The sequence below is a fragment of the Cyanistes caeruleus genome, chromosome 6 (assembly GCF_971803275.1).
Source record: "Cyanistes caeruleus chromosome 6, bCyaCae1.hap1.1, whole genome shotgun sequence".
In the NCBI taxonomy this organism is placed as follows: domain Eukaryota; kingdom Metazoa; phylum Chordata; class Aves; order Passeriformes; family Paridae; genus Cyanistes; species Cyanistes caeruleus.
Genome location: NC_141706.1, coordinates 24,755,120 through 24,770,255, shown reverse-complemented (window position 1 = coordinate 24,770,255; position 15,136 = coordinate 24,755,120). Strand labels below are relative to the sequence as shown.

At 40.7% G+C, this 15,136-nt stretch overlaps 1 protein-coding gene across 2 annotated transcripts in view; it reads right to left on the bottom strand.

Moving 5' to 3' along the window:
- LRP5 (LDL receptor related protein 5) overlaps window positions 1–15,136 on the bottom strand; it is a 132,486-nt gene that overhangs the window by 15,000 nt on the left and 102,350 nt on the right. For both annotated transcript variants that reach the window (XM_086895799.1, XM_086895800.1), the window contains exons 8-15: window positions 14,047–14,263; window positions 12,267–12,556; window positions 10,025–10,251; window positions 9,513–9,697; window positions 6,947–7,270; window positions 5,941–6,143; window positions 5,436–5,647; window positions 3,370–3,560 (exon numbers count right to left, since the gene is read on the bottom strand). In XM_086895799.1, the coding sequence (XP_086751925.1) occupies window positions 3,370–3,560; window positions 5,436–5,647; window positions 5,941–6,143; window positions 6,947–7,270; window positions 9,513–9,697; window positions 10,025–10,251; window positions 12,267–12,556; window positions 14,047–14,263 (1,849 nt within the window). The remainder of the gene's footprint in view (window positions 1–3,369; window positions 3,561–5,435; window positions 5,648–5,940; window positions 6,144–6,946; window positions 7,271–9,512; window positions 9,698–10,024; window positions 10,252–12,266; window positions 12,557–14,046; window positions 14,264–15,136) is intronic.

Below are 15,136 nucleotides of genomic sequence, written 5' to 3'. Positions count from 1 at the left end.
TGCACTGCCTGGCTGGTGTCATCCCTGCACAGCCTGGCTGGTGTCATCCCTGCACAGCCTGGCTGGTGTCATCCCTGCACTGCCTGGCTGGTGTCATCCCTGCACAGCCTGGCTGGTGTCATCCCTGCACAGCCTGGCTGGTGTCATCCCTGCACTGCCTGGCTGGTGTCATCCCTGCACTGCCTGGCTGGTGTCATCCCTGCACTGCCTGGCTGGTGTCATCCCTGCACTGCCTGGCTGGTGTCATCCCTGCACAGCCTGGCTGGTCAGCCAGCCATGCTCAGCCTCACACTGACATCTCTGTTATGTGCAACTGCGAGCGCTCCCAAAAGCTGACAGACTCAGCTCTCAGGCCAGAAGTTTTACAGTGCACTTGCACATGGAGCAGTACATTTTTTCTGGAATCTATAAGCAAGAGCGAAATACAACCAATTTAGTTTCACTGCTGTTACTCAAATAAAACATTCATCGTGCAAAGCAAGAGGCAAATACCAAACCTTGTCACAGCCTATGTGACAAGCACAGATATGTGATCAAAAAAGAAAAGCTCTTAAAAAAAACCCTCAACTTTTTATTTAGTAACCCACCAGAAAATCCAAACTTAAAGTGACCTAATATGCTCCTATAAATAGGAACACTGTCAAATGCTCAGGCTGTCTGCTTTATAAAAATGTATAAAAATCTGCTTTAAGCCAATGAGTAAAAAAGAGGTCAAGTAAAAATGCATTTATTATCAGTTTTCACTTTAATTACTTGCAGTCTTCTACTGTGTACTGCCCTACACTTAAGAGTCATTTAATTATTGTTCTTATTATTCTTTTCTAGGGTGAAGAAATTCCAAATCATTCTATTAATTCACTGAAACCATTCTGATCCTCTGTATGGCTAAGTAACTGGATATATTTGATTTAAAAAATGAAAATTTAAAACAAAATCATAATTTGGTGCTACCTCTTCTCTTATAATTAATTTTGGAACTCTGACCTTATATCTGCTTGTATATAAAAAATATAAGTTTCTACACAAAATGAGATATAGAATCCACATAATAAAAATGCTATGAGAACTGGATTCAGCTAATTTGCTGCATAAATTATCCAGAGCTGAGCCAAGCATGAGAATGTAACATCAATAGGTTCTGTTAGTTTTACACATGGACCTGTTAGAACAGCTCCAGAGGAGGGTGATGAAGATGACCAGAGGGCTGAAGCACCTCGCCTATGAGAACAGGCTGAGAGAGGGAGCTGGGGTTGTTCAGCCTGGAGGAGGCTCTGGAGAGACCTTAAAGGAGCCTTTCATGATACTTAAAGGGAGCTTATAAAAAAGAGGGAAAGCAACTTTTTATGCGGGCAGATTGTAATAGGACAAGGGGGAATGGTTTTTAACTAAAGGAATTTAAAATGAACTTTTGGTCTAACTCCAACTGAAAAGCTGTTAGATAAGTTTATAGTTCTTTCATCCTTCTCTGAAAGTCAAGAACTGGACATCTGAGGTTATTCTCTGATTTAGCAGGATGCTGTTTTAATCAGGGTACAGCACAAACTTCAGGAACCTCCATAACCATGTCACCTCTACAAGTCTACAATGGAATAAGGGTGTCTAAACCAGTTTAACTGGCATGAAGGATGCTACACACAATTTTGGTCCCATTTATTCAGTAAATCAGTTTATGCTAGATACCTTTTCCTAACATATGGCCATTTTAAAGTATTTTGCCCAGAAAATACTATTCATAGGAAGTAATTCAAATCAACATCACTTTGGCTCTCAAATTTCTTCTGAAGTTGTGATGCAAGACTGAAAAGCATTTTAAAATAAAAATATGCTAGTAACTCATTAAAAAATCAACATCTCAGTGAATCAAATTACAGTGAGCTCAACTATATATAGCTATATATATATATATATATATATCTCACTATAACCAGAGTTTTCTGGCTACAGATACATGTCTCTCTAGTACATAAACATTGTTTTCTTATAATCCTGTAGCTTCCCCCTGCTTTTATATTACTTATAAGTTTTGATTCTTTGGCTGTGACTGGATATAGTTTCTATACAATTTTACCTGGTGCCTCTTCCATCTCTCTTGGATACCACTCCAGCATACTTGCATAACATGAAGCCTCGCCATCTTGTCATTCTACTTTTAAATGTCTTCCTGTATCACTTCTTTTATCACTAGAGAATATCTCTCAATATCTCTGATGCATTTTGTGTTATGTGTCTCAATCAGCCACCTTTTCTTCTCAAATGCGGTTTGTTTCATAGGTCAAGGTCTTGTCTTCCTCTTATCTTCTTTTCTCCTACAAATTTTTGTAGGTTCTCTGATGTCTATCCTGTACTAAACATTTTGTGGCTGCTCAGCTGAAAGCTCCCCTATTCAGCTTGGTAACTGATGAAAGACTGCTCTACCTTCCCATCTGCAGCTCCAATGTTTTTATCCCCTTTGGAAGAGTCTGACCTTGAGCCGGTTTTAGGTACTCAAAAGCAAACTTGTAGAAAGGTGAACAATTCTCTGCTGTTTTAGTTCATTGCTTCACTGCAACACAAGGGAAGGATGTGACTACATGGCAAGAAGAGCCAGCAAAACTGGAGATTCAACCCTCTATGGCATGTACCAATCACTATAACAGCCCAGCTTGTATTCCTTCATACTTGTTCCCTTCTCTCTTCCCTCTCCTTTATGGGTTTCACTTTTCATCATGGATGATGATGAGAGAACACATCAAGAGACACAAAGTAGGGTCACAGCATCCTCTGTTCTATACTGCTCTCTAGAGCCAATTTCTCCACATCTTCAGCACCATCAAGTGCTTTTGAAAGCCAATGATGCACTGTGCTCTCTAATACCCATGAGGTGGTATTGCTTTGTATATGTAGTAATGCTTTATATTACTGATGTGGGAAAACAGCAATGAGCTGGCATCTCTCCATTGTGTTGCAACAATGCTATTTCAGATGAGCTGTCTTATCCCCCAGATTAGAAAAAAAACCCATTGCTCTTTCTTTTGTTTTTTGTTTTTTTGAAACTAGCTTGATTTACTAAACAGTAAGCTCCAGAGAAAGAAATATTGAAAAGTATGCACATTTTCAAACCACTAAGGAAAAAAAAGGGGTTCCATGACTAACAACACTTTCAGAACATATCAAAAGTCAAATGGTTGTCTTAGAGGGTGCTAATCACTATAGTCATGTCTATTCTCATTACATCAAAGATGGGAGCCCACCAGCAATTGCTGTCTGCAACTGCCCACACGGAACTGGCAACGGTGGTGATGAAAGTCACCAGGGTCAGCATCAAAGAGGGAACTGATGTCCTGGACATGTTAACACTGTGCTGCAGACATTTATCTTCATACCACATACCTGACAGGTCACAGCTCTCGATGCGCTTCAGATCTGCATCCACCCAGAAAAGCTTTCCAAGTTTGTTGTCAACCACCAGTGCTACCGGCCGGATCAAGCCAGTTGTAAAAAGCACTTCTCTCTCTGTGCCATCCAGGGCTGCACGCTCAATCTTGGGAGCTCTCTCCTGCATGTTGGTGAAGTACATGTACCTGAGAACAGAGACAGCACAGCTGAACTGGGAGCTCCAGGGACAGTCCATTCCCCTTTGCACGCACCGTCTTGTAACCCACGTTACAAGTGGGATTGGTTTCACAGGCATGGCTGGGGTGACTGCTCCTGGGTGCAGAGATCCAGAACCAAACATCTGCTAACTGACACACTCAGCCTGAAATTAACAGGATTTGTCACCAGGTCATAAAGGGCTTTAACACCACTGCACCAGCAGCACTGCTCCTGCACAGATTGGGGGTTGCAAGAGACTACCACAGACTTTCTGCAACTCTCTGTGGGTAAAGCTGTCCCCACTTACAAATCAAAATCCAGAAGTTCTTTCTGACAAAAAAACATTAACTGCCACCTCCTCTCCTTCTAGGTTACCTTTCCTTCTCAGCAAGTGAAAATTTTCTACCAAACTTGTGAAAAGATAACAGAACAACTAAGGATGGCATGTTCCTGACATCTTAGTTCCATGAATTTTTTGTATCTGTCTAAGCCAGTTTAGTTGCAAACAAAAGCAGTCTCTGCCCTCCTCATGCGCAGAAGAAAAAGGGTTTGTGCATCCCCACAATGAACTGAGACCTCTTTACAGGAAGAGTCCACTATTCGTTCAGTGGTGAGTAACATGGGCATGCTCTCCAACAACATGGGCTGCATTGCTGCACAGCCTTTCCTTATGGCACACACAGAGAGGAGGCAGCAGTCAGAACATGCAGCCAAGGGAGAGGTGGAGAAGTTCTGCATGTAACCATGGCAGAAGTTGTTGAAGATCACTCATTCAGCTCTCCCAGATAGTTACAGTGTTTAACATAATAGTGTCTTCCTCATTTCTCCTTCAATTTATAAATGGATTTAGCAGTAAATCGCTTGAAAACCCAACTAGGAAAGCTGAGAGTTTTAGAGATCAACAAGCCCAAACTCCCATTTTAATGGAGAAAGCAGATAAGCTTTTATAAATACAAACTATATCCAAGCGACTTAGTCCTAGTAAGATTAGAATCTTTCCTCTAATCCCCCTCTCCCCACAACAACTTTTGAACTGTGCATAGTACACTGGTATAAAACACTGGTCCTATAAATGCTCCAGAGTCTCTGGGTACTACTATATCCATGCAGTTGTGAAATATTGTCATTCAACATCTGTCAAGCACATGGTAAACCATTTAGCAGTAAACTGGGATTTAAGCATCTAACTTATTAAAGAAAACAATAAGGGACCATCTTTGATATCTAAGAAGAAAGCTACTAACTACCAGAAGCAGAGAGAGTGTCTATTGAATCTAACCAAAACTGCTTTGCAGCAAAACAACGTATTTTCCTCCTGTGGGAAATCACTCTAGTGCATCCTACCTGCTTCAATTCATTTCAGAGGTTTTTAAGATAGACATTACAGCAGAACTAACTTAAAAACGTATGGAACGTTAAGGAGTTTAAGTGTTTATACTACTACAATTGCAGGAATAATTGTATCAAATTAGAGGCTCCTTTCTTTACCCCTGGAAACATTTGTTTTATGATGACTAAACATTTATGATCCAGATTCCGAGGTGATACAGATTCCCTTGTTTTTCCTGTTAGATGGCAAGGCTGTGCATCCACACAGAGAACAGGACAAGGTGGTTTTATTCATTGTCACCACCTGGGTTAGTGCCTCAGACACGGCTGTGAGAACAGAGGCAGAGGAGAGAACAGGAAGACAAAGCTGGATACCTTCAGAACCCAGAACTGGATAAGCAGTCACCTACACCCTGAACAATACTCAAAACTTCTCTTTGCAAAACCAGACAGATGCAGCACAAGGCTCCCAGAGGCAGAGCTGGCGCCAGCTCCCACGAGCGCTCTGCACAAGGTGCAGGAAGGAAGCTCACCCTCGCTCTGCGTTCACTACGATGGCTCTGGGCCTGTCGTGGTCCCCTCGCAGCACCATCCCGATGGATTCGCCGTTCAGCCGGTGCACGTTGACGGAATTCGTGGCCTCACAGGTCCAGTACAAGGTGTGGCTGTAGATATCAATGCTGAGGTCGTGTGGCTGCTTCTCCGGGTTCTGACTTTGGTTTGGGGTACTCATTACAGTGAAAGGCTGCAAGACAACACACGGGCAATGATTTCCAGCCATTATTCTGGTGATTGAATGAGGAACACTGCTTGCACAGAAAGCATTGTTTACCTGCTTGATGGTTTAGAAAGCCCTCAAACCACAGTCCTAAAACATTCAGTAACTCTCATATATAAATAGAACATCCATAAGTAAGTGCCGACAAGAGCAGTGACAGTGATGATTCCTTGGTATGGCAGATAGAAGAGGAAGGTCAAGCATAAAGTAAAACCACACAAAAAGTCTGACACAAAATTATATACAAGATGTACACTTGCCTGGGTGCCATCATCTTTGGCTCTTTTTATAATATTCTGGCGTCCATCCACCCAGTAGATCAATTTATCTAAGGGATCATAATCAATAGCCTTGACATTCCTCAGACCATGCATAGGTAGGATGATATCTGGGCTTTGCTGATCATCAGGTATCATCCTGCTGATGGCAGATTTCTGGCTAAATAGTAGGAAACTGGCTGGGGCTGAAACAAGCCAAAACAGAATGCATGAGGAAGTACGATTTCCAACAATATATCCCCACAGAAGAAGGACAATATATAGAACAAAGTCACAAAGAGACATGAATATATTCACAATGAAAACTGAATAACTCATAACTAGAGATTTTTGCCATAAAGCTGAAATGTTTCTTTCTATACTTATAGAAGGAGATCAGGTTAAATCTCTAAGACCTGTCTTTCAAAAAGTCACCCTTTCATTCAGTTAAAATTGCCTTATATGTTACTATGCACCCATTTTCTATTCATGTGCCACTTTTACTAGAAACCTAAGTTCCTATTGGACAACCAGTCAACTGGCAGGCTCATAATATCACATGCAGGGAGAAAACAAACTTATATGTATTTCAAGTGCATCTGCAAGCTGGGCAGACTACTTAGGAGTTAGATTACTGAGTGTTATTTCAGCTGACTTTATCAAACATGTAAGAGAAAAATACATTTTTTGTTGGTAATTTCTTTCCCGCCCACCTACACACTTAGGTAAGGAGTGGGAAAGCTTCACTCACACAGCTGAATCACCTAGAAAGCACTTCTGGTAAAACAAGAAAGACCAGGCTTTACAGCGCTGTCATTTCTAAGACTTGAAATACAAATCTTCAAGCCTAGTACATGTCACAAAAATGAATATAAAATTCCATACTCTGTCCTCATATTCAAAGATCACTTTTAAAGCCAGAACCTTTGGAACACACTTGGGACCCCTTTCCTTTTGCACCTGGGAGCCACAAGCACTAAAGAAACCGGTAGCAAGTAAAAAGACTTACAACTACAGTTCCTGCTGTTGGGATCCAAGGTGTAATGAGCAGCACAGCCACACCTAAATCCATTTGGGATGGCAAGGCACAAGTGACCACAATGGCCATTATTCTGCACACAGTCATTCAAGCCATCCTGACGAGAAGAATGGAAGACCAATATATCCATCACAAAATCCAGATGGCCCTGAATAAGTGTCCTGTTCTTCCCACTGGTCTTGTCTGCTCTTTCTATGCTGTGAAGATTCCAGTCTGTCCAGTAGATGTAGTCACTGTACTGGGTTAATCCAAATGGATGAGGTAGATCATCTGCTATGATTACTCGTGCTTGCCCTGCAAAAACAAGGAAAATCAGCTAAAGGACAATTCCTATGGCATAAAATGAAGAGCGTGGCTGGCATGCAGAAAAATCTTTTTCTTCTATTTAAAATAAAACCTCATTTTCCAAATCAGCATCACAGGAATCTTTGTTAAGTAATATCTGCTCAAGTGGTAACAAACTGTTGCATTCAAAAGCCCTGCCTTGATACCCTCTTGCCAAAAGAGCAATTTGAAATTATGCCAGTGTATTGTAATGTAAATAAATACTACTTCATATGTCTCATGCTTATCAACCCAAGCAGACATTGAAAAACATATCCTAGAATACTATCAGCTCCAGTAATCACTTAGGCCAATAAAAAAAGCCATTAATCTGCATGAAAACAACAACAAACTTGAGATTCACAGAGAAACTGCTATGTGAAATTATGGTGCTTCACTCAAGAAACAAATCTTTTGTAGTGCAATTTAGCATGCAGCTAATCCCAGGAGTTTAGGAAACCATTTGTTTGGCAGAAATCTCAATACTCCCACACTCAGTGGCTCAGTTAGCAACATTTACAACAGATTTAACACCTTCCAGAGCATGGACTCTGACAGAGATCCATTACTGAAGTAGATAAAGTCTTACTGCAAACCACCTTCTTGAACACTTTCAAGCATAAACCTCTATGAACCTCTGCCATCAAATGAAGATGTAAGCCTTTAGCAGCACCATCTCCTCCTGTCTCAAGCATCCAATGCTATAATCTACAGAATACCTCACTTTTCTTCCTCTTCCCTACATTCCATTTCACCAAGACTTGAGAAAGAATAAAATATCTGTAAACAAGAACATGAGGCCATTTCCTTATAAGCCACCAGACCTAAATATAGAGGCAACTTTCCCATGTAATTTTTAGGCATCTAAATTCTCCAAGTTAGGGGTCCTGCACGCTCTCAGGGACTTCTTTGAGCAATTCTAGTCCATACTGATGAATTCAGGAGAAAGACTCTGCTGAAGGAAGCAGACAAGCTGCAAAATTGAATTTTCATAGTAGACGGAAGAAAGCCTCCCAAAAAACTGTTATCTTTTTTTCCCCTTCTGTTCATAATGTCCAAGATTAAGCTGGAGCAGCATTCCCTCATCCACTTTGTGCTTTACTCATCCTTTAACTGATGAGCCCACTTGTTACAAGTCTACCTGAGCCTTCATAATCTGCTGACTACAAAGACATTGTACAACATAAATGTGAATGGGCACAAGTCTATGGGACCTGATGGGATGCATCCCAGGATCCTGAGGCAACTGGCTGATGAGTTTGGCAAGCCACTGTCCATCGTATTTGAAAAGACATGAAGTTGACAGTGACTGGAAAAAAAGGGAAACATTACTCCTACTTTTAAAAGGAGGGCCCAGGGAACTACAGACCTGTGAGCCTCACCTCTGTGGTGATCCTCATGATCCTCATGGAGGCAATACTCAGGCACATGCAAGATGAAAGGATGATCTGACACAGCCAGCACAGCCTCACTAAGGGCAAATCAAGCCTGACCACCCTAGTAGCCTTCTACAATGGAGTCACTTCAGAATCTCAGAATTCTGAAGCTATGCACACAGAATGACACCTTAAAAAATAAACCAACCCTCTCTAAAAATATCTTTTCATGGATTTAAAAAAAAAAAACAACAACCCAAACAAAAATCCTAGATGCAGTGAAATTGTGTATATTGTCAATCAGAGCACACCCCCTGTATGTACAAACAAAATTCCAATGGAAAACATGAGAATGTGTAAAGTTGTATCTGAAACATAAACTGCAGGAATAGCTGCACAACCCTTCAGCCTCTACAAAATGCAAGAAGTATTTTGGTTTAGGACTAATACAACTGATCTGAAGTCAGAAATAAGAGACAGTACTTCAACAGAATATCAGTGTCCAGGCAAAAATGTCAGGGATGCTTTACAATGAACCTGTAAGTTGTCCTCACTCTGAGAACTCGGAGGCCATCTCTGCTTTGGTACAACACAGTTTCACACCAATAGAGAGAAATGACATCTTAATCTCACCACCATTATAAATCATCATACAGTTATTAATTTATGAAGGTTTTTTAAATTTTCTCTCTCATTAACTCTCCATTTCCTTTTATAAGAAAGTATACACACAGATTTACTACCAGTTATATTGTTCAGATTTCATATTTTTCAATTCCTTTACTATGGCCAGTGCGTGTTTCTGTACTGGTTGGTGTAATATAATATAAGATTACCCAGCATATTTGATGACTCAATCATGCTTGTGTCTAAGTCAGTCCAGTAGAGCCTTTGGTCCACATAATCAATAGTGAGGTCGTTGGCACGCCCCACTTTGTCCACCAAAGTGATGCTGTTTGTCCCATCCATGTAGGCTCGAACAATCCTGGGTTTACCTCCCCACTCAGTCCAGTACATGTATCTGCAATGAGAAGTGCCACAAAAACAGGACATCAGCCAGCTATAGCTGCATGCTTTGCTTTTCTAAATTTATTTGCAGCACTTGAAAAACAAAACAAACAACAAAAACCCACATTGTTAATGTGCACCATCACAGTAATCCCTTTTTTTTTTTAAAACAAAAGGCAGAATAGTATTTTTGACAATTATAATATTTTCATTGTGACCGATAAGATTGTAGAAGGTTTATTGCCTTTTCAAGGACACTGAAGAAACAGAGCTGTGCTAAATGACTTGCTACATACAAGAACACCCACACAAAGCTTTGAAAGACAACAAAATCCCTTACCCTTTGGTGGGATCAAGAGCCAGAGACCTTGGGTTGTCCAAGTCCTTCCACACAAGGACCTGCCTATACTGTCCATCCAGGCGGGCGACTTCGATGCGGTTGGTTCCAGTATCTGCCCAGTAGAGGTTCTTTCCCATCCAGTCTACAGCCATTCCCTCAGGATAATCTAGCCCAAACTCAATCACATGTTCAACAGAGCTCCCGTTCATGAAAGCTCGGCTTATGGTCTGGAAAACAACGGTGCAAAAATATTACAGTGCTTATGGATACCCCAGTGAAATAATAAGGAATAATTATCATGAAGTTTGGTGTGCAAAAAAAAATTAGTACAAAAAAAAATCCCCAGTCATTGTTACTTTTTAAACAACTAATTTCTGTTGTCAAAAAAGACATAGAAATTCTCAAGAGAAAAACACCTGAATTTTCAGAAAGCTAGTGGTTTCTGATAGCCAGACCAAGACATCTGAAAAGGACATGATTTTCATAAAGCAGTAGATAGCTGCGGATTCTTCCTTGATCCCTCTCCCTCTCTTCTATTTGCACAGAAGAAGCTGGTTTTAAAAATTATTTAGTTTACAGTAATGTTTCAAGTCTCAGAAACACATCTCAGTGGCATCCAAATTAAATTGTTTCTCACAATCAGTCATCTGGAGCACGTTTACTGATCCAATTTGAGTTATACACACTCATCAAAATAAGTCATAGGGCAAGGACTGCAGCCATGTATAAATAAGTCACTCCTAACAGCAGTGAAACAACCCCCAGGTAAACAGTAACTTCCAGGACCAAATACACACCCTTGCTTATCAACACTGAGCAATCAGTCCACATGCCTACCAATATTTCAGCTATTGATTTCTTAATAATTTGATGCACGAATGTGTAAGGGTCAGAGACATTTTATACTTTTAAAGGTAAAAGTCAAACCCTGAAACCATGTAGTGTAGTTTTTGAAAATGCATCCTCCTATAACCAGAGGCAGAGATCAGGGAAGTGGTGGTCACCCAAGGAAAGGGAGATGACTGTGAGCTCTCGAGTTGTAATACCTGCTCCTGAGCAGCTTGATGTGGGGGACAAGGGGAACAAGAACCCAGAGGTGCTGGAAGATACCTGGTATGTATATGAAAATACAGTATGCTGGAAAATTCAGGAGGCAACAAACAAGTGAAATGTTTTCCAGTTCGGCACAAAGTGAGACAGATCTACTCACGGATGCAGCTGAAGTAATGTGCTTTCCAGTATAAATGGTTAAGATGTCCATAACACCTGCCCTCCACGTGCTTGTGTGAGATTTATTTAGTAACTGTGTCTACACTACACTAATTTATTACACTGGCACTCTCCCTGAAGCAGTGGTATCCACGCCACAAGCAGCACTGTTAACACTGAAGCACAGCCCTCATTAGTCTTCACAGAGAGGCTATGGAAACTGCCTGAGTCCTTCAGGCTCCAAAAGTGAGCTTTGCCATGTTATGCCTTGGGCACACTGGCAAGGAAACTCTGATTGCTCTTGGAAAAACTTTTAAGAGTCAGAATAGAATAATTTCATTCCAGTGAAGTGAATCTGTCATTTTCTGCCATATACTTGGTTCACTTCAAAAGGCCTATGTGATGAAGAGGCCTATGTGATGAAAAGGCCTACTGATGAAGAGCACAGCCGTCACTTCAGCATGCACCTGGATGTCTACTGAACATCACAGGAAATGTGTTCTGGGGAGCACACTGAGATAGAACTAGGGGCAGGTGGGCCCTTAACAGTGTGGAGGAGACTGGATAAGTTCCCTGGCTTTTTCTGCACCAAGCTGGAGCCACAGACTAACAGCAAACAATCCAAAGTTACTTGTCAAATGTTAATACTAAGTACAATTGTCTTTCAAATTAAAACTGGAAGCAGATAGAAAACTCAGGGGGCTGCTGGGCTCAATGTTTAAATTACTCTCTGACATAAAATCAGCTTTTCTAGAGCAGATACATATATGGAGGCAACACATCCAGCATCCAAGATTTAGGCATTGGGTACGAGCAGCCCACACCACTCTGGATTTTTATTTGAAGCAGGAAGATGCCTGTCAGCCTACTGTGCATTCAGCAATGCAACTGTCTTCATCTCCAAGGGTCTCCTTGGATGCAATTCAATGACAGCACTGGCAACTGCAGGACAGATCATGTAACAGAGACCTTTGTTAGATCAAAGTAGCTGCTCTGTGGCTTTATATTCAAGGAATTCACACGTCAGTAATACCTTCAAACTAACATCAGTCCAATAGATTCTGTTATCAGAGACATCAAAATCCAGAGCAGAGGCTTCCTTGACTCCAGTAAGAGGAATAGCAACATCATTATTATTGGTTTCAAGGGAAATCCTATGAATTGCTGCTCTGCTTGTGAAAACCAAGAAGGCTTCAGGAATGATGCAAGTCTTCATGTCACTCAACAGCTCAAGGCCAATGGGACAGGCACACCTGGCCTCCTGGGGTGTAAAGAAACACAGATGGCTGCAGCCTCCATTGTTCTCTGCGCATGAATTAGTTCCTTTAAAAAAATAAATAAACAAAACAACAAACCAGAACAGATATTAGTGCATTGAATTAGTTCCTTAAAAAAAAAAAAAGCACAGAAAAACAACAACAACTAAAACAAAACACATATTAGTGCATTGTAAAGGTAAAAGGGAAACAAGAGCACAGGGGGTTGAGCAAAAACACAATATAATTTTCCAAAATAAGTTAACACTATGGGCTGCCAGCAGGGTATTCTGAAAAAAAAAAAAAAAAAAGAAAAGAAAAGAAAAAGAAAAAAGCACTCCAAATGGATTCTTTCTGTCAACCCCGGATTACAAAGCTGGATCTATTCCTCCTATTGTACAAATATCATCTACAAACAGATCTTCCTTGTCTCCCCAAAAAATTAAATTCATTCACTGAAAACAGATAATTAATTATCTAGTTTTCACCAAGTACTCCATCTTTGTATCTCTTTGAAATCACCAGCTTTTACAAATGTTCAGTGATACAAAAGGGTGAGAAAAGAGCTGGATAATCGCAGCTCTTTCTCACCTGTTTAATTTAAAGCTGAGAAGATTCATTAGCAGAAGCAGTTCCAACAAGATCACCACAATCTCACACTTATTTGTTCATGTGATGGGGATGGAATGAGTAGGGGAAGGTAAGGACCAACACATAAATAAGTGCCTCTCTCCACCTGCTGGAACCAAGAATTTAGGTATTTTAAGAATGTTACCACACACACACACAAAAAGAATTCTCAAAGATCAGTCTCAACCAGGGTTCTTTTCCCTTTTTTATGGCGTACATATTTCAGACTGATGCCATTACTCCATTGCAACTCTTCTCAGTAATTTTAACAGCTGACTAATGCATCTGTTTATTGCTGTGCCCAAATTCCAGTGATCCAGGTAGCTGGAAAATCTGTGGTGCACCGAAGCCAGGAGGTCCTGTGACACACTTGCTGCACATGCCAGCAGAGGACTCAAAACATGGGCTGCACCTTTCAGAGATGCAGTGGAAGGACATGGAGATCCAGCTGCTGATACTTTGCTAAGGGCAGGTTTTAGTTGTTAGGATTTAGGTACAACTGAGGTGTTAAGAGTTAATATGTAAGTGCCACATGCTTTGGGGCAATGTTGTAATGGTGACTGACTGTGCCTATGCCACCCAACAAAGCATTCTGATAACTGAACATCATGGGACTTTGCTCTGGAAGGAAAGAGCAGCAGGAAGGAGAGCATTTCTGTGAGAATAATGATTCCTGTAGCATAGAGGAATAAAATCCTCATAAAAAATTCAAGGAGTGTAGTGAAAGCTGTGGAAAATTTATGTCACTAAAAACTGGAAGCAAATTCCTTTGCAACACTGTATTTTCCCAATTTTAGAAACAATAGGTGCTATTTTCCTTTCAAACCCATCAGATCACAGCTACTCTTACAAGTGATCAACAGCTGCTTAATGAAAGCAAGGCCATAAAAGACTCCAACAGACCCATGCTACGTTGCCCATGCTTACCAAACACTTTGGTGACACTCGTTGCCTTAAGGCCCATTAAATCTGGCAGCTGATCAATAATGATGTCTCTGCTGGCCTTTATCTTGTGAACTCTTTCAATACTTCGTCTCTGCCAGTCAGTCCAGTAGATGTAGTCCCCCAGCAGTGTGAACCCAAATATATGTGGAAGCTTGTCTTCTAAGAGGGTTTTCCTCATTGTTCCATCAACATTTATGACCTGTGGAATGCCCAAAAGAAAAGGAAAAAATAAGCTTCTCTAATGTGGGTACAATTAAAACAGCAATATCAACAGCTACTTCTATACAAAAACCTCTTGATATTCCCAGCAGGTTCTTTCCATGATCTGTGACTGAGATTTTAAATAGCTCCCTCTTAGCTATTATTTGGAAATTGTTTATTCAGACTCATATTAAACCCATACCTTGTAGGTGATGATGCTCCCTTCGTTGTGCCATGCTTCTATTTTCCTGTGACTTAAGGATCTACCTTTTCAATTTCTTAGTGTGTAACAGTATGTATTTTTTTTTTTTACAAATATGTATAACTCTAATGTAGTGGAATATTAAACCATTAAATGCCTAAATGTGGGCAGTCAAAATCAACCATCACTTATACCACAACTTAATAGAGTTGTAAGGCTCTGTTCATATACAGTAAACAGCAGAAGCATCTAAAAATATTTTTTTTAACATGATCACGTGACAATTACCTTATATTTGTAATCTAGCATATGAATTTCAGTGCGTTCATGCACACAGAGTAGATATCCAAATAAATTTAAAAATGAAATCTCCACTTTAAAACTTTACAATACTCTACAGATTTGTGAAAACAATATGCATTTAGATTTGATTGGCCATAATTGAAATTGAGCCTGTTTTGCCTATAACAGTAACTGCTGAGTGATCTCTCCCTGTCCTAATCTTGATCCACAAGCCCTTCATTTCATTTTCTCTCCCCTGTCCTGCTGGGGAGTGGAGTGACAGCTGCTTTGGTGGGCACCTGGCACCCAGCCAGGGCCAACCCACACGAGGGATGTGCACTGGATTTTCCAGCTACCACCAGCCGAACAGCAGAGGTGAGCAGTCAG